This window comes from Amblyomma mixtum, chromosome 4, assembly GCF_055824585.1.
Source record: "Amblyomma mixtum isolate Tamu chromosome 4, ASM5582458v1, whole genome shotgun sequence".
In the NCBI taxonomy this organism is placed as follows: domain Eukaryota; kingdom Metazoa; phylum Arthropoda; class Arachnida; order Ixodida; family Ixodidae; genus Amblyomma; species Amblyomma mixtum.
In genome coordinates this window covers 92,174,273-92,199,315 of record NC_143015.1, presented here as the reverse complement: position 1 = coordinate 92,199,315, position 25,043 = coordinate 92,174,273, and the positions used below count along the sequence as shown (strand labels likewise).

The 25,043-nt window shown below is 44.2% G+C and overlaps 1 protein-coding gene across 1 annotated transcript in view; it reads left to right on the top strand.

Moving 5' to 3' along the window:
* The window catches only part of LOC149347423 (sodium-coupled monocarboxylate transporter 2-like), a 45,963-nt gene that overhangs the window by 5,793 nt on the left and 15,127 nt on the right, over window positions 1-25,043 (top strand). Inside the window, exons 2-11 of the mRNA XM_089587092.1 lie at window positions 136-201; window positions 3,035-3,086; window positions 3,615-3,682; window positions 5,051-5,208; window positions 8,532-8,672; window positions 14,835-14,964; window positions 15,208-15,296; window positions 17,745-17,854; window positions 19,788-19,855; window positions 21,925-22,011. Of these exons, the coding sequence (XP_089443218.1) occupies window positions 136-201; window positions 3,035-3,086; window positions 3,615-3,682; window positions 5,051-5,208; window positions 8,532-8,672; window positions 14,835-14,964; window positions 15,208-15,296; window positions 17,745-17,854; window positions 19,788-19,855; window positions 21,925-22,011 (969 nt within the window). The remainder of the gene's footprint in view (window positions 1-135; window positions 202-3,034; window positions 3,087-3,614; window positions 3,683-5,050; window positions 5,209-8,531; window positions 8,673-14,834; window positions 14,965-15,207; window positions 15,297-17,744; window positions 17,855-19,787; window positions 19,856-21,924; window positions 22,012-25,043) is intronic.

Below are 25,043 nucleotides of genomic sequence, written 5' to 3'. Positions count from 1 at the left end.
TCATTCTTCTGACATGTAGCAAAATCATTCTTTTAAAGTACTTCCATCGATCGGAACGAGCAGTTAAGACCCCCTGTAAGTGCGGTATCTCTATGCGTGTGAAACTGTTAACCTACTGGTGTTTTACTTCCACAGTACCTGCGACTGCGATTCAACAAAACAATTTCCTTGACAACCTGTGCCATATACATAATCCTTACGGTGAGTCGACAAGAATTGTTCAGCCTTTGGTCATGATTACTCGTTGAGGGAACGGGTGCTAGCCAGACACCGCTGCGATTGTCTCAGCGCGAAGCGAAAAAAAAAAAAGAAACTGGCTCAGGTTCAAACCGGCTGAACCTAGTAGACGAGCGAAAGCAAAGCCGGTGGTATTTATAGCGATTAATAGTGTGATGTCATTGCTACGTCATCGCCTGACGTCACATCAGGCGATGCGAATCTCAGCTCCAAAGGTCAAGGTCTATAATCGCCGGTCAAGGTCAAAGGTCAAGAACAAAGGTCACATAACCGCTTGTTGCTGGTCGTGCTAGTTCGTCATTAGATATACCCCCATGCCATACTTTGTATATCGTTGCTATATTAGAATGACTAAGACCTAGTTTGACCTTGCTAGTCTTTGAAGGTCACAGCAATAAACCGACGCTAAATCAGAAGTTGTACCTCGCGTAGTAGGAGGACTCTCGCTCTAAACGTATCGCCGAGCGCCACTTGGCTCGTGATAAAAGTTAGGCTATATCACCGATTATAAAAGACGCACTGGTGACTGATACGCTCTTTGATTCGATGCGTCCGGCACAGCCTTATCACGCAGACGCATGCTAAGTATGCCTTCGGCAGACAGCGCAGGCTCGTTCTTAGACTTGTGCTTGGGGATGTGGCGTTCGTGAAAACGCGCCGCGTCCTTACTAAAAGTTCTTCCCGAGCTCACTAGGCTGCATGGTACGGCGATGCGATCGCCGTAAAAACCTTCAGCGCTGGTAGCTTTTAGCAATAGAATAATAGCTCATCATAATAATAGCTCATAATACATCAGAGCCAACATACATTATAAATACATCAGAGCCAACTTGCATTATAAAAATCTTGTGTCTATAAAACAGACGCGTTTTCTTTTTAAAAACGCATCACTTCTACAGCCTAAGTGTTAGGTGGTTTTCACTGTTCACCAACATCGTTACTTTTTAAAGGATTAGGTTGCAAAAGGGCCACTCTCAACATGCTTGCAAGTTGATTGTATTGTCTGCATTAGCGTCCTGCTCCCAGAGCATGGTCCATACATTTCTACTTTACCGTGCTTCATCATGAAAACAGTTATATATTTTTAGATAAGCATTGTGCCGTGTATATACTTAGCTATCAATTCGTCATAAGATGTGCATGTTTCTGAAGCCGCAGGTTCCTACAGTACCGAGCATAGAGAAAGTTGGAGAGAATGAACGGTTGGGCCTACGCCTGCAAGCGTTTGCTCATTCGTGGGAGAAGTTCAACTTGAGAAATGTATTTTAATTAAACAAAACTTTGATGGAGCATCCTGCTCGCACTGAGGAGGTACTGGGTTCGATCACCAATGCTCAATGTTGCAGGGTACTCACTTCGAATGGGTACAAGGTTTCCCCAGACCTGATACTCGGCTTTTCTGAGATGAACTGCTTGAACAAAGGGTTTTGGACGAAACTGTTTGGCTGGCGGCGGAACAAACTGAATTTTCAATCAGGTTTCACGAGGATATAGGCCATCGAACCTTATTGTGTTGGTTATGTTTTTGTTGTTTGCATAAATAAAGTAGGCCCATAAGAGGAAATGTTGCTTGAGGAGGCCAGGCGGTTCTTGGAACCTGTGGTTAATGTGAATCAAATGTTTGAAATCCGGAATATTGGCTCATTTTTGATTTGCACGTTCTAGTATGCACAACCAGGACACTTTGGGATGTATGCGAAAGGACGATGTCTATCCCATAAGCATTTTTTGTTTTCCTTTTCTCAGGGATTTGCGTTAGCATTCAGTGTCCTGAATAGTCGATGCAGTGTCATTTGTTGCTTTTGAAGTTCTTGTTCCAGAGGTGTAAATAGCCAAAATTTATAGTACTCTATACTCAACATAAAGCAATATTTCTTGCGGGAAGCGCCAGGGTAACAATGAAAATCTGCGGGAACGTGTATCTGATTAAACGACTCACTTGTTGGCGCTTTGCGAGGGCACACCTGTAAACAACCGAAAATATTGCAGTATCACCGGTTTTACAGAAAAGTCCTTCAATGCGGAGAACGCTGAAGTGTGCACCTCTGCCATAATTTTCGTTTTTTAGAGTGTTAGCGTTAGCATTTTTTATAGCGTTAGCTCTAAAAAACCTCCGACTTACGCTGATTCCACGGATAGAATCAAATATGGCGGCCTCTATAGCAAAGACATTGTATCTCTGTGGTTGCCATGGTAACCGAGGTGGTTACATAATGGAATAGAATATTAAGAGGTGGCAGCGTGATGACCGAGCACTAAAACACGAATATAATATACGTCGTTCCCATATATGTATATATATATATATATATATATATATATATATATATATATATATATATATATATATATATATATATATATATATATATATATATATCCCTGTCTGGCAAGCGCCAAAGTCGGGCCACTTAGTCCCGACATTCGTCTAAAATTTATGTGCCAACCATTTCCTGCAGGATGTTCCGAATGGTGTTATACAATTCAGCGCTTTGTGCAGCATAAACTTACTAGTTAAGTTAGAGCTTAGCTCGCGGCAGCGATTCGAACCGGTGACCTGTGGTCCCCAATGCCATCTCGTTGCGAATCTTCAGATGATAATTGCGGCTCAACCGTATGTCGCAGAGTGTTCGGGGTGGTAACATACGATTTCGCGTTTCGGGCAGCATAACCTTACTGGTTCAGTTAGTGTCTAGCTCGCGGCAGCGATTCGAACCGGCGACATGTGTTAGGTGCGTTAGCGCTCTTTATTCCATCGCTGCCTCGGCGTCGGCTCATTTTTTTTTTCTTCTTCCAGCAAAGTGTTGCCGCCATCTCCATTTTCGCAGCATCGCTCGCACTGGCCACAGGTACAGTAGTCATCATAATAAAAAAAAAGATTGTGCAAATATCACTTATCAAAAGATATGCTCAACCTGTTTGTTTTAGTCAGCTAGGCGCATGTCACTGTGATCTGAAACTTTTCATGCATAAACGATCTCTCTGAACTAAAAAAAGATTTGGAAATTATTTTAGAATAAAGCTGTGTTCCAAATGGCTGTTGAATAATGTCATCTACGTAAGAAAATTAAAGTAGTCACCGATAACTGTGAAAATGTGCTCGTCCCCGGAATCTGCCTGAGGGAACGTTAAGTATATTGTGCTGTTTCTAACGCAATAAAAGCAAGGTTAGAATTTCAGCGGCAGCCCGGTACTCGAGTAGTCCTGTTCCCTGTTACCAATTTGACAATAAAAAATGAATCAGCCGTTATATTTTACATATGGAGGGTACTTAATTCGTAAGCTTATAGAAGTATGCTTGGAACGTCTGCATAATAATGTTCCTGCCGAGAGAATTTTGCTATTTAGGCATTTTTTTATGTGATGTCTTTTTCCAGTGTTCAACGCTCCATTGGTATGGAGCAACGTAGCCATTGGTCTGTCTGGGACGCTGTACACAGCACTGGTATGTCGCATGTAATCTAATATAGTTGTATTGATGCTGTTGCGCCTTTATATTATTTAAGCTGCGTTTGCTTGCTTCTGCCTACAGCCATCCCAGCTTAGTAGCAAGAAAAGGCTCTGAAAAATATCCCAAAAATCTCTAAGAGCTAACGTCCTTTGGACCATCAGGGCAGAGTGGTAGCCGAGTGGAATTGCTTAATGATCTGGTTTACTCTGTCTGAAGAAGGCGGAAGAATGAAAAGAAAGAAGGATGGAAAGAACAGATGGACGCAAAATCAGCTGAATTTCCGCTGAAATGCAGAGTGCTTGGGTTCCTATAAAGGAACACAAAGCGTGTCTGGACTGGCAAAAACAACGTGCTGCTTTCGCAGGTGGCTCGGCTGCCTTGTGTGTTAGTTCGTTGTATGCATTTATTTCAAGCAATACTTCTCTGACAGAAGCAAGTTAATTACTTAGAAGGCAAAGATTGGGTCACTGACCAAGTCAAAAACAAAACGAAAATGTCGTTTCGGGTCCCGTACGGGACCCTTGTTCACAATAAAACGTGCACACCACTGGCCATGAGATAGGCTGGGACGAAGCTACCATCGTGGCAACCGAACGAAACTTGACTACAAGATTACATCTGGAGTCCTTGGTCATCCAGGCGACAACGAACACGATGAACAAGAATGAAGGCACGTTTCATCTGACGTACGGAAGAAGGTTACGAAGAATCCTGAAGCCTATATAAGCCCCTCTTTTCCGGGACAATCTTATTGTGAACAAGGGTCTCGTACGAGACCCGAAACGTCATTTTTATTTTGTTTTTGACTTGTTCAGTGACCCAGTATTTGCCTTCTAATAATGTCTCATGCTAGTCACATGGTATTCCGTCGAACTTTAACCTAAACTAAGTTAACTTAAACTTTAAGGTTTACTTTAAACTTTAAAGTTAAACGTTAAAGTTTAAAGTATAAACTAAGTTAATTTTTTCTACAAGTGGTATATCGCGGCGTGAGACAAAATTATCATATTCAGTATGAGCGTGTGCACCGCACATTATTAATTTTCGATCGCGGTCAAAATTAATATAAAAAAATAAAATAAAATTTACAAAAACTAAGGTGAAAGCATCCTAATATCTTCTCAATATGGTCCATTTTCCGATCTAATAGTTCTGCGTACAGACCTTGATAATTTCTTGATGATATTTTGCTTTCATGCCGAACACTTACTTCAGGTTAGGAGCAGAAGAATTCAGTGCTTGCTGTTAGGTTTTTCGCTCACAAAATGTAAACTCGACGGATTTCCCACAGTGACTATGAGCAGTCGGAGCCTGTTTCTCGTATTCATTTACAGTATCAGTAAACTGTATTCTCAATTTCAGGGAGGCCTGCGGGGGGTTGTGTGGACGGACTGTGTACAGTTCCTCGTCATGATGATTGCCCCGACTGCTCTCATAACGAAGGTCATGGTCGACTCCTTATCCTCAAACTCGACAGTCCAACCATTGAGCGACATCGATGTGAAAAAGTATATAGCCGAGTAAGTGCATATACAGAGTGTAATTCTGGCGCATAAAAACACCCGTACCTGATTGCGTGCATTATTTATTTATTTATTCATAATAACCCACAGGGCAGAGAAGGGAATTGAGTAAGGGGGACAAAGAACAACAAATGTACAAGAGAACCTGATTAATACCACTTGATATACAAGAAAATAAGCAAAAAGAAACTATTGCACACAGTAAAACTAAAGGCGAAAATATTAGGGGTGTGCGAATATCAAATTTTTCGAATACGAATCGAATACGAATACTTAGTTCCGAATATCGAATCGAATATCGAATAATCAAGGAAAGAAGCATTTAACCATTCCAAAACATTTATTTGTGCATCCAAGAACATCACAGCTCAACTATCGATGATTAAATGAACACAAAAGGTGTGTGTGGCTGCACAAAAAGTATCAAAGTCTCGAACATTATTCTTAGAAGAGTGGAAATATCAGAGAAGATGGCTAGTACACACCATTGATTAAGGCTAGCTTGCCATCAGCACAAAAACGCGTTGCTGGGATGACGTAAAAGGTTGTCGGGAAGGAAAACCAGCTGCACCACATGGTCAGGCAGAAATAGTCCTCTTCTAACTGAAACGACTCCTCCAGCCACAGAATATGCCCTCTCACTTGGCACTGACCTGGCACGTATTGCAAGGTACAGTCGGGGACAAAAGACTCCGGGCCACGTGTTCCTCAAACGAAGCTTATAGCTCTACTATTAGACAGCGGCTGGACACCGCACTTGTGGAGATGAAAGAACAAAAATTTAACTTTTACCTCCAAAAGTGCGGTCTCCACCCGCCGACCAATAGCATAGCTATCGGCTTCGTTAGAGGAACACGTGGTCCGGAGACTTTTGCATGGCAGCGCAGTCAGCTACGGCATGTCCCTTGGAGGAAGAAAGAATTTTCCTTCCGTGTAGGCGCTGCCATGTTGTTATGTATCTGTCGATAGGGCTTGCGGGCCGAAATGAACGCCTGTGCTCACAATGAATATTCGGCTAGATACGAATATTCGCGTTAGGCCGAATATTCGAAACAACCCGAATACTTGGATTACGAATCGAATTCGAATACTGAAAATATAATATTCGAAATATATTCGAAAATTTCGAATATTCGCACACCCCTAGAAAATATAAATAGATACAAGAGGCTTAGTAATAGCATGAATGCAGGACATAGGACAAATATTAATATACGCAAAAAATGCAGTGGTCAAATTAGAAGCGTCCGTATTTATTGATTCTGTGCGGAAAGTCCGCAATCTGTGGTCACCGATTTTTTTAACAATGAGAAATATAGAGGTGACTACATTTCTGACGCACAGTATTCTGAAGAGGTTTTGCGGTGAACTTAAAATGCAAGATGCCCATCAGAACAAGATGCCCATCTGCCGCATGGCTCCATCGCTTTATACATTGACGCAAGCATTAAGGCCTGCGAAACAGCGACTGGAATTTATTGCCCTTGCAAACAAAACGTCCAGGTTTCGCCTCCCAGAACCTCCTGCCTCCTTCTGTGTGCAGATGCTTGCGGTTCAAGAGGAACTTTGCTCTGTGGTCGTTTTTCCCATGCTACCTACGGCCCGCATTGTCACTCGCACCGACGCCCTTCACGTCACACGCCTACTACGACGCGTCAGTCGCACCCCAGGCATTTGTCGGGACATCCATCGTCTCGCGGCACTGTTGTGTTTGGGGGGATGCCCCCCCCCCCCTCCTGCGTGGGTGGATTAACGCAGCTCGCGCTCCCCTCCTGCCTAAGTGGATTAAGGCAGCGGACCCTGACCAGCGAAGGCCGAAGATGCGGCGGGGGCTGGCAAAGACGGCAGCAGCGGCAGAAACAGCGGCGACGTGGTGGCGACGTGGCGGCGTCCGGTGGCCGAGTCGACCCTCGGGTTGACGGACAGAGTGATGATGTGCTAATTGAAAGAGGCTGTGTCCTCGACGTCTCGTGTTTTAGACATCCGGCAGGAAAGCGTCAAACATGTGCACGAGGAAGGTCGTTCACCTGCTAGTAGACTGCTGGAGGTTCATTTCCAGTTTGCACAGCCCTTTCCCATCGACCGAGCTGCGAGAGAGCGGGACAGCCAGCACCGCCCCTGCCGGGGGTGGTATCAACAGTGTCCACAACTGTTCGTCTGATTGGACGTCATTCTTCGAACTATATTCCCCAAACAGGGATCTGGGAAATACGAAGACTATTTAACTGGGTGTTGTGGTGTGGACTCCAGTGCACTACCGTTAGCGAAAAAGCTTCCTTGAACTGAGAAGTCATTCTCAGTTACTCTTGTTGTAAATAATGTAAATATTCCTGTATAAAGCTCTCCCTCCATGTTTTATCTCGTCGTAACCCCGTCTCCTGCCTTCCTCGTCCCTTCTCCGGCCCGACCACGCTACCTCGATCCTAATAGCACGCATCCCGCAGCCAATCCGTATTTAGTCGGTCCCACGAGACCTCCTGAGTTCTCAAAGCCGCGCAGATTCTGCGACCGGCCTTGCGACACCAACTTCGTCTTTGCCTCAAGTCCACACTCTGGCTGACAGTACTCTCCTTTTAACAAGAAATGAAAATCTCCGGCGCCGCTCACGTGCTCTGATCCCTCCGTGTGCAACATCCCTCCCCCGTGGTCTGAAGCGTGCAGAGGGGGTAGCGCTTCGGAGGATCCGGGTCGGGCTTGCCCTAACTGCAGCCGTGGCACGAAATTGGCCGCAATTCGAAGGTTTATGTCCCCGCCCCGGGTGTCCAGTCTGTAAGAACCGAAATGTTGAGGCCGACATTCACCACCTATTGTGCGTTTGCCTGGAGTTGAAGCGGACAAGAATTCGGCACACCTGACGGCAGCGGGTCTTTCGGTCAACAATAGTGCTTCATACACGGCTTGGACACAAGGACCTCATCATCGTTCACTGCTCGATTTCATTAGATCAGCGAGCCTTTGCTCATTTATTTAGGCATCCTCATCTGTCATTACACACCGTTCTATGCCCTGAGGCAAACAACATCGCTTAAAAAAATGCATGAATCTTCGAGCAACAGTTTTAATGCAATAGCGCAGCCTGAGGAAAAAAATAGCGACAATTAAGAAACGCTCCGACATGGGCTTGCTTTAAAGCCGCCTTTTTAAGATAGTCCTTATTTATAAAGTGTTGATATCAGCTTTCAAACGCTTGGCTTTACAAATGAAACACTTTTTTCCTAAACATCAGCGTGGCAGTCAAAGACGCTTATGTAAGCAGTATTCAGCTTAGCACAAGATCCGTGAAGAGTGCGATTAAATTGTTTAATAATTATTTCTCGCAGCTTCAGCTTCGACTTGACTAGTGATGAGACCGTTTGGTCTTGCTTTCTGGGAACTTCGGCGATTGCAATACACCGGCTGTGTCTCGACCAAATGGTTGTCCAGAGACTTCTGGCATCTCGGACATTGAAGGACGCACAAAGGTAATAAGCGCCGTAATTATTTTATTGCTGGTTACCCTTTATAAACATAGTATGCTCGGAGCTAAGCAAGAAGAGAACATAAACAGAGTCCGTTGGCCAGTGACAGTAAAAAAAAAAAAAACCGGGGCGTCGACGTTCTACGTTGTGAAGCACCTTCGATAGCAAATAGCGCTTGGGCTCATTAGGAGTATAATTATATGCAGACCTTTTATCGCTATATACATGCCATTATTACTGCCACTATTACTGAACGAAGCAATATATAGTTTGAATCGAAAGCAAATAGCAACTCTGATGCTCAAAACTCAAAAAGGAAATTCACAGGGGCACCTGATTCTAGTATGTGTTCGCAGTGTGTTAGCTTTAGTAACTGTTGACACCTTTACCCGGAGTGACAATACTGCCGCGCTAGTGACGTCACTTTCCCTCTAGCAAGACCGAATTTTGTGGTCGAGGACGCATTTTCTTCTGATGGGACTTCTAATGCTATGACAGTAAATATTTATCTCTTCGTATGCTGCTAACCTTGGTTCAAACAAAGTTTTAACCAGTGATGTTTGTGCATGTAGAAGTGTCATTAAAAACACTCATGTGTTCAATAAAGGTCATAGACCTGGTAAGTTGATTCCTAGTTGTGCTAGCATGTGAGAAGCGCATTACATTCTTGTGTGGTTCCAGTGTCCATGCCCACATGCCCTTGTGGTAAAATGTGGTGTAACCTAGTAGCTAATGGCGTTTAAAAAATCACGTTCGAGAGTTAGCTTATCAATATGCGTCCTGACTGTCGCTTTAGTTTTTTTTTTCTTTTTGTTAACTAAAACGTACTGCGCCGAAGAGAGAAAATGACCAAAGAGGCTCAAGAGACATGGTAGAATTATGAGAAAATTTTCCAGTAGCCCTGATGAGCATGGAGAAACACCTCAGGAGAAACAAATGCGTTTTAGAACATGCCTTACTCTGAAAGCACACTGCATAAACGATGATCGCTGTTTATACGACGGCGCCACTGGGCCCATGATTGCTAGGGTATTGTTTCGTAATGTAATAGTACGTTGCAGCCTGGCCGAGGAGAGCCTTAGGAGTAGAGTAGTGCAAGAAGTGTTGCTCTGATGCTTTCAAGGTGGCTACGGCGCGCTGCCTGTTGGTGGGCCTTGGCAATAAAACGTTACTGGAGTTAACGTTTCATGTGACCACTGATTTTCTTCATGGAGTAGCAACGCTGCTCGCGTGCTTATAATCAGGAATTCAGGACAGCTCCTAGCGTTTCGGCCTATTCCGCTTTGATGTTTTTCGCCACCTTGGAGAAAAAACTTTACAGTTTTGTACAGCAGTGGTGGCCTAGTGGTCGAGCATCCGCCTAGCGTGCGGGAGGTGTCGGGTTCGATCCCGAGTGCTGCCGGGTACCCACCGGTGATACAATGGGTACAAGCTTTCCACTGGCCTGGCGCTCGGCTTAATCAGGGTGAAATGCTCGGGAACTGGGTCTTTGACCTCACCTAGAGCAATGCGAATATACCTTGTGCCATGGTGCTCTTGGCCACGGATGCACATGCGCCATAAGAAGTCCCTATCATCATCATCATCAAAACTACGTTTTTAGTTCAGTAGTTGCAGTTCTGTTTTTGGCTTATAAAGCTTAGGTAATAGGAACTTTTAAGACGATTAACCAATCGAAGCTGCAAAAAAAGTTTTTACATGAATCAACATTTTCCGAAACATGGGTGCTGCGCCAACAGTAATTTCTATGACTTGGCACATGAACTAAAAAAGCGACTTGGCAGGTACGGAACGCGGACAATAAACTGTGTACTTAATCACCGTAATTGCCATATTTCTAAACTATGTTCCGTTATCACAAAGAGACTGATAAAATTTGCATGCGGCTGATTTTTTCCCCCAAGAATTCCTATAGTATAAAATGTTACCACTCGTTTTCACTTATTCTACATCATGCACAGCCTGACCTATAAAGAAACAGCACACAAAACTTTATGCATACTGCCGGCGTCGTCTAGTGTTTCCGGCAGCTGTCGAGTCATTAAGAAGTTAAATTATGTCAAAAAGCACGCCCATTGTTCAGGTGCGTGTTAACATTAAGAAATGGGACGTTTTACTATATGTTCACTCAAAAATTTTCATACTACCTAATTTAATCACGACACGGTCTCGATATTGTTTTTTCCGCGCCTGAGTGCCAGACTATGACTTGGCGACGATAGTATGCGGTGAACACGAAGGAAAATTTTACGTCCCATGTGCTATAGGAATGATATACAGGGTGTTTCACGTAACCTGAACCAAGGGTTTAAAAAAAAAGCGGGAAACTGCAGCCCGCTGAAACCAACGCTATATTGTTCGCCATCATGTTGCGCTCCTCAGAATATTTTCTATTGCGTTTAATTAGTTCATTAACTAAGATGAATTATGCAAATATTCAAATATTTGTTTTAGTGTCAAGAGAGTTACATTAGGTTGTAGAGCAGGTTTAGAAACAACCGATCCAGTTTATTGCATCATCGTATCTCCTACGGGGTCCTTTTTACCGGTATATAAAGAAAGCCCGCGAAATATGCAAAAATTGGAGGCTTATCAAGGTTAAGCCCAGTGGATGCGAAGCATGTCCTTAGCGTTTGGAGGCATCTTGACCGCATACACGCCCGGCGCCAAAACGCTGGCGCGGTTGCGGGCGCAGAGACTGACGCGACGGCGGGCGCGCGCCGCCTCATCCCTGGCGTGACGTCACATATCACATGATGTAGCGATGGTGGCGCCGCCGCCGCGTCGCGCGCGACGGCGCGAACCGAAGCGTGGAGGCCTCCGCCAGGCGACGTCCGACGGCGCGATATGAGGCCCCATCTGCAGCCGGTGTGACATCATCACGTGACGTCACATCATGTGATCTCACTTCAAGGTCAATGGTGGCCACCGCCGGGAGGCGACCGACGGCGCGATATGAGGCCCCATCTGCAGCCGGTGTGACGTCATCACGTGACGTCATGTCACGTGACCTACTTGAAGGTCACTTGAAGGTCAGTGGTGGCCACCGCCGGGCGTCGCGCGAAGGCCCGAAACCTACGTTAATATGCTTCGCATAAAACTACCACGTGACTGCGCTCGTGCGCTATCATATTGCAGCGCTCTCAACGGCGCTTCGAGCAAGCGGAGCGTGCCTGCTGACCGTGGCGAAGTGAACGGCCGGCGCGCCGCTGCGGAAAGTGCTGACCCGCTGTCAAGCCTCTGCTAAGAGCGCCGGCCGTTCACTTCGCGGTCAGCGGGCACGCTCCGTTTGCTCGAAGCGCCGTTGAGAGCGCTGCAATACGATAGCGCACGAGCGCAGTCACGTGGTAGTTTTTCATATTTCGCGGGCTTTCTTTATATACCGGAAAAAAGGACCCCGTAGGAGATACGATGATACAATAAACTGGATCGGTTGTTTCTAAACCTGCTCTACAACCTAACGTAACGCTCTTGGCACTAAAATGAACATTTGAAAATTTGCATCATTCATCTTAGTTAATTAACTATTCCAGCGCAATAAAAAAATATTCTGAGGAGGGCCACATGATGGCGAACAATGTATCGTTGGTTTCAGCGTTTACAACTTTTTTTAAATCCTTGGTTCAAGTTACGTGAAACATATAATATGCCGTTCACCTGTGGCGTTTTACTTTGGACATATGAATATGTGTGGGAATTACAGGCTAAAAGAGAATGCAAACTCTCTTGATGCTGATAACGGAAGGCACCTTCCGGCAGCCTGCGAAGCTTGTCATTTTTCTCAATATTTCTGTAAAATATAAAATTTAGACATTAAATAGGGCCAACTGACACGGTACATTGTTGATATTTCTGTAATTCTTCGTTCACGAGCCAATACAAGCGATCTATGAATGTTAAGCAGAAAATCACCATTGCCGCATATATGACCATTAACCCAATAACGCTATCGAGTCGTTTCCCTTAAGGCGGAGCTACAACAGAATCACCAGCAATACAAAATACTAACGCATTCATACAATCGACCGAGAATCACCTAACAATTTTTTTTTTGAACCGAAAGTTACACCGGAGAGGCAGATTAACCGGATGTTGATGCAGGCAGATGCCGAAAGTAGATGAAAAAGGTAGGCCGGCGGAGGTGGAGGGAGGTGGGACCATGGAAACGCTATATATGCAGAAACGCAAGCTTATTTTGGCAAAATTATTGTGTGCCGCACAATAATGCACCAATGCTGAGTGTGTAGGAGTTCCTCGCTTTTAAACATTTCTCTGCTCCCCAGTTGCACTGCAGTGGTTGAAACCGAAACTGAATATACAGTTTCCTACCCATGACCAGGAGCTAAAGCCTAAGCGTCGACAAGACCCAGCCGTTCGAGTATCCCAGCGCGAACGTGTTATATTTCTTGCCAAAACAGTACCGTCGCTAGCTTCTCCATGGATTATTAATACGATCTCATTAACAACATTAAAAAACTTATATATAACTCATTATTCTGTTCACAGCTACAATACTGTCACCTTGTCTGGGGTACCACGTCCCTTGGTAATCTTGGAAAAAATTTTGTTCTTCAAAAAAAGAAAAGGCCATACGATGCTTATTCCAATTAAATGGCGAAGAAAGCACCACCAACTATTTCATAATTTTAAATGCACTGAAAATCGTTTCCTTGTGCAGCTTTCAGTTATTATCGCGCTTTAAGAAGGAAGTACGAAATAATATGCAACAACTGCAAACTTTGGCCTCATTAACTAGAAATAATCAGACGTATAACACACGCAATAGTTTTCCATGACATATAGAAACTACGAGGACAATTATGGACAACTGCTATCCTATCAACTACCAAAACACCTCACTATACTGCAAAACAACAACGCTGATTTAAGTGTCATATCTTGTAAGGCCCTTTTTGTACATTATGTCAAATCATGTTTATAACTTTTCTTTTTTTTCCTTTACTTCTTTTTTTCTTAGTTCTATTAACTGTGTATCTATTCCTGTTTTCTTTTCTCATAGGGTTATTTTTGTATCAACATGTAATATTGTCTTTGTGAAGTACGCTTGTGCCGTGCCAGGAAAGAACCCTGTGAAAAGAAAAACCCTGCTTGCCGATATCTGAGTACCAGGGGTCGAGGGCCTGTCAAGCTTTGTGGCTTTTTCCCTCGACTCCTTTTCATACCTGTAGGCATGAATAAAGATTATTATTATTATTATTATTATTATCGGGGGGAAACAAGTTTCGTTACTCTTACAATTCTCCTATTGCCTGAGGGAAATGACGTCACCAAACTGGAAGTAACTTAACACAGATAAAAACATCAAGAGTTCATAATGCTATCCCACTGCCAACATAGAATGCAATGAGGTATTCCTGTGAGTTTTTCGCGTCAAGCCGAAAGCTTAAATGACCACAGACACATAATTTTAGTTGCATGTTTTCTTTTTTCTAGCTATGCGTTTGGGATTAGATTACATGGTTCCCCTCGTAGTATGCGCCTACGGCCACTAAGCAATTTATAATTAATTTTTTTCCTTCATGCCATTCCGGTTTCGTCAACCGAACCCTGGCTGTGACGTGTAGTTGGTATTTGGGTCACATGAGGCACTAAAAAAACTTAAATTAAACCTCTGATATGCAGTTTTAATTTACTAAAACACTTAAGCAAATCGGCATCAATATTTTAAATGAGAAAAATGACGTATCAGCAGTTATATAAAGTTTCTTTATGTCTCACGTGACCTAAGCACCAACCACACGTCACAGCCATCGTTCGGTTGATGAAACGAAAACAGCGTCAAGGCGAAATTTAGTTATAAATTATCTAGTGGCTGTAGGCGAATACAAGTAGGAACTCTGTGCATACTAAATTCTAAGCCATCATATGAAAGAAGAAAGCACGTAAGAAAAACTCTGGTGTCTATACTTCTTTAAACATCGCATTTGTTTTCGTATGATTATTGTTAAAAGTCAAGGAGAAAATAAAAAAAAAGGCCGGCACCATAGTTCACGTTCTAGCTACGTAAAAATTTCATCCAAATTAGGAAACAATAAAGGGGGTAATTAATCGTTGCACATTCGCAGTTCCTCCAGCGCTCATGTAATCTGTCCCCCAGTGATATGTTATTAATTCGTGACTAACATCCCATTTCATGTTGCGCAGAACCGCTGTAACTTCATCTATTATGATGGCCATGGTATACGTTGTGTGCCTGTTTATGGGAGTGGCAATGACCATCTGGTTCCGCGGCTGTGACCCAGGCCTGAGGGGAGCAATTACCAGCATCGACCATGTGAGCCTTGTCCCGTGCTATGCGACTCTTTTTGAAACGTCTTTGTTGTATTAACGCCGTTTGTATGCGAAGCACTTCTATGCTCTTGCTAAGTGTGAAAAGTGTGGTTTGGGTAATACTGCCCAAATAACGTACATTTGCGTGCATTTGAAAGTGTGTATTTGACTGCGCTGAATATTTAGAAATTTTAGTGTTTTTATCCGAAAATTTCAGACCGGATTTTTTTCCCCCGTCTCATTTCAGATCGTGCCCTACTATATCAGCACGGAGCTTATTAAGATACCTGGGCTTGCCGGACTCTTTATGGCTGGTGTCGTTTGCGCCGGAACAAGGTAAAGTGGTAGAAGAAAGATTGGCAAGTATAGAGAGTGTACAGTGTATCATATCGGAGGTCAGAAGGCCATTAAGAGGAAATTGAAGCTTGCAATTCATCTCTCTAGTTTTGCGGGCAACTATACTGCGATGCGTAAGTTCTGGTGAATTTGGTCATTACCATACATATGAAGGCAGCCAAAAGTCACTGGAACGAAGGAAAGCAGAGAAGGATATTTCTTCTTTTTTTTTTTTGTGGCATGGATCAGTGAGAAATTGAGTAAATATTTTGTTGCTGAAAGATAGCGGATTAGAAAGTAGAAGAAGAAACAAGCACATCATTCTAGTGAGATCCGAATCCACGACCTCTGAATTTTGAGTACAGCGCCCTATCAACTGAGTTACGTAGGCAGCTGCCTGATTTTATACTGTCAGGGGATATTTATTTTGCATGTACCCTAACCTCAAGAGTGTTCACCACCGCCACCCACTTCCATAGCGGGGACCGTAGTACTCTGTGTACTACCGCGAATGCCAAGTAGAACGTGATCGAATGGTGAAGGCAGACGCTATGTGAGAACCCTCTTACGCTCCCTACGGCACAGACTGCGATAACCGAGCAGACAAGAGTAGGGAAGTGAGGGGCTCGTTATGACATACATACGAAGGCAGCCAACACTCCTCGAAACCAAGAAATGCATAAAGGAATGTTTCAACTTGTTTTTCATTTGTGGTGTGGATCAATGGGAAATTATTAGAGTAATTATTTTTATGGCTGAAATATAATTGATTATACATTTGTGGGGGTTCTCACTAGGGCGTCGAGCTTCTTTGAGGCCTAGGCCGGTAACTCCGAGCCCCAAGTAGCGCACGCCAAGTGCGGCTGTCTTTACGGCATTGCCGCGGCTATGCGAAGAAGGAAACGACATAGATTAAGACGCTTTGCCCGGTACTAAAGGTTTATTGGGCTTTCCCAAAAGGCCGCTGTATACTTAGATCATCTTCGACCTGTGTAGTCTGTCGGGGAAAGATGGCGACAAGGAAGGAATGAGGCAAAGGTGTTTATTTACCTGACATCCTCCCGCTATCACTGCTCGGTGCTGTTCCTCTCCCGCCGCGGCCGGTTCCCGCCTTTTTTGGCGCATTTGTCCGTCTTCCCTTTCAGCCAATGAGCGCCTTCTGCAGTGCTGGCGATGCGCATTGGCGACCTCTGTGGGAAACACGAGTGCGCAGCGCTCCCAAGTGGGCCATTTCACTAGTCCCCTTTGGAGAGGCAGGAAAGCGTCTGATCTCTTCTGTCTCCACGGAGTGCCTCGCCCGCAAGGTGCAAACATGGCCTTCTGTAATTCCCTACAGAGTTGAAGAAAAAACAACCATATGTCGCTAGTGCGGTCCGAACCCACGACTTACAAAATTTGCGTATGCAAAGTGTACACGAGCGGCGGATCTCCACTCTTAGACTCTCTGGGAGTATTTATGTTGAGTCTAGCCTAACCTCAAGAGTTCACCAGCGCCACCCTCGTACATAGCGCCGTTGTCATCTAGGCTCACGGAGAGCATGATCGAACGGTGAGGGCAGGAGCAAGGAGGAGGAAAAAAACTTTATTTGAGGTATGCGCTCAAGCCTAGTGATAAAGAGCGCTTGCTCTGCCCAGGCCCGCTGATAATCCGCCGAGCCTGAGTGAAGCCATGCACTCCAGGAAGGCGGGGTAGGGTGAGAGAAATAGTAGAGAGCGTTTTCTGTGTCTGCCATGATCTCTGAACTATTAGGACAGTGAGCTATGCCACGTCATCCGAAGTTGTAGAGCTTTAGTAGGGTTAGGTGAGGGATAGCTAGGACCTTGCGAACTACATGTGCTTGTTACTTATTGAGTGACTTGTCAGGATGGGGTAAAATTGAGCGATTTTCCCTGGTGTTCTGGTAGAATTCAGGTGTTTGCTCTTTGTATGCTGCGGCGTCTTCCACTGACTTTGGATTTGTCCACGGAATCGAAAGCACCCAGATGTCCATTTCACAGCGCTTTTGAGGTAAACTAACTCGTTTCACTCGATTCCAGCATGACCAGATATCCAACGCAGGGGTGATTGTAATGATCGGATTGACGTTATAGGATCCTACTAGAATGTCAGGTGGGCTTCAATTAGTCTGCGTTGTATATTGCGGATGGCTTTGAAGCTTTGCGAGAACCGTGACGTATTGAAGCCGTTCATCTTCGGGTACTAGATTGCAACGCTTTTCTCGAAAACTTCCCTAGACCACCTTTAAGTGCCGTCTATGATTCGCATCACTCGTTTGAATAATGTGAGTGCATTTGGCGTATTAATTATCTTAGTCACATTGAAGCTCTTTGTGCTACCTTTTTTGAGCTGGGATCTGTGTTAATTTTATGCAGTAAGCTAATATTGTTTGTGTTGTAAACGGCGAGATTGATTTCATTAACACGTAATGCTGGTTTGTGTGTTTCTAGCACCGTATCGTCGACAATTAATTCCCAAGCAACAATTTTATATGTGGACGTCATCTCCAGGGGGTACAACAAAGCTGACGAGCACGTGCTCCTGATAACGCGATGCAGTGGTAAGTTGATCGATTTGTTTTGCATCCGTTCCTATCTAGCGCGCGTGCATAGCAGCGGTGGGAGCTGTATGCTTCGTATTTAAATGAGAAGAAGCATAAAAATATGATGCTGAGAAGCCTATTTAGAAGCAAGCAGCACAAGAAATTCTCTGCAAGCAACAGATTCCCGCAAAAGTTCCCCCCGTAAAAAAAGGGCATATGGTGACATGCTATGCGAAATCAAAATGAGAAAAAGACATGCGCAGTGCATGTCATGAGGAGGGTCGGTACGGATGGTCGCTTGCGGTTCCCAATAGGACAGAAGCATAGCAGAGGGCCGCAGGTAGGCTGCTTCCTTATAAAGATGGTCGATAGAATTTCTTTAGACCTCTTTTAGACTCTATTTCTGTCCTAGAGATATTTCGTTTTCTTTATTCTTAGTCTACAGATAAAAGGCTACTAAAAGTGTGTGGACAAAAATCTGTAAACGGTGTATCACTGTCAATGGGCAGTCTATATAGAGCTTGTAAACTGAAGTGTCCTCAAAGTATATGGTTATAATTTTATAAATTGTCTATTAAATGTGTCCAAAGAAATTTTTGCAACGTATTATAGACGTAAGATGAAGGAAGCTTGCGGTGTAAGGGTCCCCGCTGCTGGCGCATGAGAGTGTTCATTATAGGTCAGTGGGAAGCATGCATGCCCTAGAGCAGAAGTAAGTCTGCTGTTGCTGCTGATGAGGAGGAGCAGCAGTCTTAGCGGAATTCATCGTCTATCACACAAAATTCATTAGACATTTCTGGATGGTTTCCTGGAAAAAAGCTGCTAACGCAGGTTGACGAAGTCTGGGAAACCAATACAAAGCAAAGCGTAGGGCATATGACAACTAATTTTAAACCACCAGTAACTATAAAGTATATTATAACAATAAATGGTAAAAACACAAAGCATAGAACAGAGGCAGTGATATACAAACGTCTTGAAATTCCTACCTGTACAGAGAAAAAAAAGTAAGAACAAACAGACAGCTGAAGATGACACGCTTTCAAACAAAGAAGCAAACACAAGTAGCACACCGAGCTGAACTACGCAGTAAATAATAACAATGATATTATTTGTGCACAAGTATTTACAACGTTAAAAAGTAGTTCTGTAGTTTCTTTCTTTTATAGTCAGTGGTGTTTTGAAATGCGCTTAAGGTATGTGGAAGGTAATGAGCTAACGACTGTAATTTATAGCTGCCACTCAACCACTCAACGGCCCTCTTTCTACTTCAACTCCGACTTCCAAACTGGACTGACGGGTTCACAAAGAACTCTCTAGCCCTACATGGACTTAGCAACCACATCTTGCACCTTACGGAAGTGCGCCAGCATGAGGGTCTTCAAACAAAGTCTTTCTCTTTTTTTTGCGAGTCGTTCTAAGTCATCAGTGGTGCTACCTTACCGAATTAGAGCATTAAGATTTCTAGCCTATGTATTTAGCTGTTTTCTTTCGGAAAAATAACACATATAATGTGATAATTTGTGAGATCGTTTGAATCAAGTCTTCACAAGTGTCTTTCTCATTAAAAAATCCTGTACAGATACTTATTAAAAGATCTACAGAATTAAAGTAGCGCCAACTGTACGGTACTATGAGTGGCGTGCAATTACTTTCCGAATGCGGAATTTCATTCGTTGCAAGTTATTTCAATTTCACCCTCCCCTTGAGCAACCACAGGCCCTTCTATTGTTGAAAGGCCGGAAAGCCTAAGTTATGGCTGATTAGTACCGCAAGACAAGCCGAAATAAATCTTGGGAGCCTTCTTGGTCGGAACGCCTCACAGAATGTTTTAAATACTGCAAGCATGCTGGCTAATACTGCTTCAGCTGTTAAAATTTCGCAATGTGTTTACTAGCGAATGGCTTGTCGGCATCGAAAATTTATTATCTGTTGCCCTTTCCTTTTACAGCCTTGCTGCTCGGCTTGATAATGACCATTTATAGCACCCTTGTCGTGTACATGGGGTCCGTAACAAGGGTAAGTAGCCCTCTATATTCAGCAGCTCTTTGAGGAATCAGTTATGCATTTAGTAATGATGTTTTTGCAAGAGAAGAATTCCAATAAACACACCGAGACCTTTGAGTTTAATACGCACTGTTCTCACAAAGCAACTGATAGGAGAGCAGAGAATGAGTTCAACAAAAAAAAACAAAACAGATAACTGTCATCGCGCGCAGCAGAGAACTATAGATTATAGCAACGATGTTTTAATGCGAAGCGATTAAAATCCTCATCGTGGAAAAAACTGTGTCGTCGGTTGCGATATTCGCCCATTTTCTGGACGGAACTGACGTCAGCAGATCGAACAATTCCGATTGGCTGGAGGGAAGCGATGTCACTTCTCTGCAAGGCATCATCAGGTTCTAATGATATCGCATTGCCAACGCCCAAGGTAATTAGGCGTCCTTGTGATTTTTTTTGTTGTTGGAAAAACTGCGTTCAGTACGAATAAGGCTGCATTTGAAACTTCCTGCGAATTTCCCAGATTTGCACGTATTCCGCTCCTGCACAGGTATGAGATTGTGGCGCCTTTGTATCTTGAAGATCCGTGTATTCATTCCTAGTTAGACATGGGTTCGTTATGATGAGTGTGATTCTGAGATGGCATTCGGTTGTTGTTCTTGTCGTGGTTCGCATATATGAGCTATGTAACTGAAGGTGGATGTAACTATTATAGAATAAACACAAAACTCATAGGAACAGTATTTGTGCGCCGGGCTCCCGAGGAATTACAAATACATAAGAATAGTTTTCCTGTTGGGCTTCGTGGTGTTGTATTGTTGGCTCTTGTAGCGTACAAAGACAAGTCCGAGTATCATAGGGTATCCTTTACTGAACAGCGTTAGTAGGCACACAAGACAACAAGTGTAGACGCAAACAGTTGACTTACAAGTGAACTTCACTCACGAAGTTGGTTACATACAAGGAGGCAGACTTGTGCCAATAAGAGCCAGAACAAAAGTCAAAGAACCGTAATGGGTGAATGATCCACCTTCGATAATTTGGTTGGCACGTCTCCGTTGACGTTGACTACAGCTTGTATCTCATGATTTTTCTTCTGCTCATGTATGTCATAACTTTACGAATGAAGTGGAGTTGTAAATACGAGCTATACAGCCCCAGCAGATGCGGTCTACGGTGGCTTTGCCGCCGCATTTGCTGCACTCCGGTTTGAATCTATCCGGGTACACATGGCTTAGGACAGCGGGGTTACGTAGGAGAGTTTTAGTTTGGAGTTGTCTCCATAGTACCTCCTGTTGTTTGGTTGGTTCTTATGCGGAGGTTGAAAGATTATCTGTTCTAGCCTGCGCTGCGTGATCTCGCGTGAGGTATTAAGGCCGCCTCTTGACATTCCAACGTCCGAGTTAGCATCCTCAGCCCGGCCGATAAATCTTCGAGCTTTATCGTGCGCTGCCTCATTCATCAGTTCCACGTGTTTCTTGGTCTATCGGTTAATTCTTGAGAATTTCCAATGAGATGGGAGATATTCTGCCCTTGGCAAAATTTCCAGTGGCTCCTTTTGAATCGCTGACAATCACTCCCGCTCGCGGGTTTGTCAGCGCTAAGGCAATTGCCTCTTCTTCGGTTACTTCTGAAAAGTTTGTTCGTGCAGTCGCGTTCGCGAAGAGTTGGCCTTCCTTAGCCACCGCGGCTATTGCGTACGCTTTCTGGGGTGTTGGGTAAACGGCCGCGTCTACGTAGATTACATCCGGTCACCCTCAAATTTCTTGGCTAGGGCTTGTGCTCTGACCTTGTGTCTTTCTTCGTGGTGGACGATGTGCATGTGTTTCGGTAATGGCTTTACCGTGATTGCCTTTCTGACGATGGACTGGATTTTGCGGGTGACCGCGTTTATTCCGAGCCTTCCTGAGATCGCTCTACCGGCACTGCTGCGAGCGAGTCTGAGCTCTTGCATTTTCTTGTGAGAAACGTTCTGTCGCGTGTGCTTTCCCTTGACAACCTGTAGTGCGGATCCTGCGATCAGAAATTTTTTAGGGTTATCACTGTTCATGACGCAAAGTATTACTTAAATGTGGCCGTTTCAGATTTTAATAATGGTGTACTCTGCAATCACGGCACCATACGTGGGTTTGTGCCTTCTGGCTGTCTTATTTCCGTTTGTCCACTCGAAGGTAAGTGTGTAATGCTCTGATGCGTTTTCTTCCTTACGCGTAGACTTTATGTTTATTGCTGTGCTTAGATAAGCTCATCGATTTCACTAACGCAGTTAAAAAATTAACTACGTAGACTTGTTGTTTCAGTGAACACTCAAAGATTTCACAAATGTATAGCTAAAATAGATAAAACTTTCTTCAGGAACAAACTGTTAGCTGCGCCGGACGACAGTTACTCTGGGAACCATGGTAACCAGATAATGAGTTACTAACATTTGCTATTTGCTAATGAAGCTTTTATCTTAGCAGTCTATTGGATAGTAGCAATGTGGAGTTTGCAGCCACGCGCAAAATGTTGTCTTAGCCATTTTGGAGCGGAAGAAAGAGTCGTTCTTTAAATGCGTGCAGTGTGTGACGAAATACAAGCTGCTCTCCACACGAACAAAAACTAAGCGCATGAGACATGCGTGAAAACAGCGCACAAAAAAACAGCATGGCGACAAAAGAGCACAGAGAAAACACGACACAGCGACAAAAGAGCACATCGGACAAAACGGCAAAGCGAAAAAACAGCACGACGACGAGAGAGCGCAGGGAAAAAGCAGCACGACGGCGAAACAGCCCAGCGCAGTACGGTGCAGCCCTACTGGAGGGGTGAACTATCATAGTCATAACTGCAAGCGATAAATCGCCACTCATACGGCAGCGACCTTAGGAGTTAGCTAGTGCTGGTTTCACAGACTCACTAAGGAAGAGAGTAGGGTGATAATCGCGATGTAAAATTTCCACTTTTTTTTGTGGCGGGTAATGGAATGACTACCGCTGAAGCAGTTTTTATGGTAGCATCAATTCTGCGGGTTGACCATCAAGGTGCTGAATTCTGGCAAATACGCCCGACGTATGTCTCTGGGTATACCACAAGTTCTTATTCGTGAAAACTATCGCTGTCGGCAATTGAATCGACAGCAGTTCTGTTTGGAGCGAGCTACCGCGTGTTCATACGCTGAAAATATCCAGTATGAGATGCTTAGTTTTAAAGATGGCAGGATTGCCCGAGACGACATTTTTATGTTGTTGGGTGTTTAACCAGGACGCTGCCCAGCGGTTGTCTGAGGCTGACCGGCGGCTACTTTTCCAATGGAGTGCATATTGCAACCGCGGAAAACGACGAGAGACGAAGAGAGGAAAGGACAGGAGAAAACGCGGAACTTCAACTAAGGTTTACTGCAAGGAAAACACCATTTATACAAGATTCATTATCACACCCGATAAACAGCACACACCATCACATTATACATGCATGTGGGCGCGCGTGGCACAAGTTAGCATCTAGATAGTTGAATTCTTTCTTGCATAAGGATACTGAGGTGGTGCTTATGAAATGGTCATCTTTTTTTATGCAGTACGCTTCAAAAATTTCCCCGCTAAGCTGGGTCGTTCATTTTTTCAGTACAATTGTGTCGCGGAACATGGGCGTGTAGTTACGACAATGGCAACAATGTTTTGCCAGTATACCGCCCCCCGCCGGTGATTCAACGGCTGCGCGGTGCTCCTGAAGTCTAACATTCAGGCAACGTCCAGCTCGTCCTATGTAACAATTCCCACATGTGAGGGGTATTTGGTACACCACCCCAGTATTCCAGGGAACGAACCTGTCTACGTGCATAGTACGGCACTCATTCTTTTTTCCATTTCCCGGCACCATATTGCACATGCCCGAAAGCTTTTTGGGCGCCGTGAAGACCACCGGGACATTATATTTTTTGGCCACTCTTTTGAGGCAATGGGAAATCTGGTGAAAGCACGGCATAGCCACGGGTCTCCGGCGTTGCGGCTCTTCACTTGGGCAGCTGCTTTTTTCGCTTGGCAGCAAATTTTATTCAAACATCAATTTTGAACAAATTTGACCCTTTTGCTCAGGATCCACAAGAAATACTTAACACACACCTAACCTAACAGTAGACGAATGGCATCACGAGCGAGCCATCGCGGCAACTGCGCAAAATAGAAAACAGTTTTAGGGTTCCTCCGCACACCCCCTGTACACCCCCTACACCATGCAAATCCTTTTTCGTTACGCAACGGTGCACCAGCGCTATACGACTGGAGGCTTATAGAACCCAGTATGTTCTTAGAGGGTGTCATATTCGTCTTGTACTTCCTGCCCTCCTTTCTTTTCCTTTCCCATGCGCGCCTGATTAAGAAGGATAACCGAGCCAGATATCTACGTGGCTAGTGTATGCAATGAATGCTATACGCCGCCACGCGTTCAAAGTGCGGTTGTGTATATAAGAATGTTACTGGTATTCAGGTGAGCTGAAGCCTGCAGTATGATCTATGGGCAGAGGCCTTTAAGAGAAGCTTTCGAGACTATGTTGTTTGTCTACGCCGTCTCTTTATTCTTTTTTGAAACGCATCTGGGTGACATTTATCACCTAGCCTCTTATCTACGCGGTCATGTGTATAGTGTACGCTATACGTTGTCACATGAAGATTGTGTGTTTATAAGGAGGTGGACGTAATATCGTTATCAAAGTTGGGTTGGGCAAGGTTAGAATAGGGTCGGTTATTGTCACGCAGGTCCTCCCGCGGACGAACACAGAAAAATAAACGGGGTCAGGAAAAACAGACTCGGGAAAAGTGAACACAGGAAAGTGAGACACGTATCGGTAATACATTGAAAAGAGTCATAGGTGGACTTTTTAGCGTTTTACAGTGGCAAAGAATTATGCAATTCATAAAGAAACAGACGATTATAACGATTGGACAGCTACTATAGGTCTCCACAAAGTCAACAATAAATTCCAATACGGAAAGGTGTCAGGCAGGGAGACACGATCTCGCCAATGCTATTCACCGCCTGCTTACAGGAGGTATTCCGGGGCCTGGAATGGGAAGAATTGGGGATAAGAGTTAATGGAGAATACCTGAGTAATTTGCGATTCTCTGATGACATTGCGTTGCTAAGCCACCCAGGACAAGAACTACAAAGCATGATCAATGAGATAGACAGGCAGAGCAGAACAGTGGGGCTAAAAATTAACATGCAG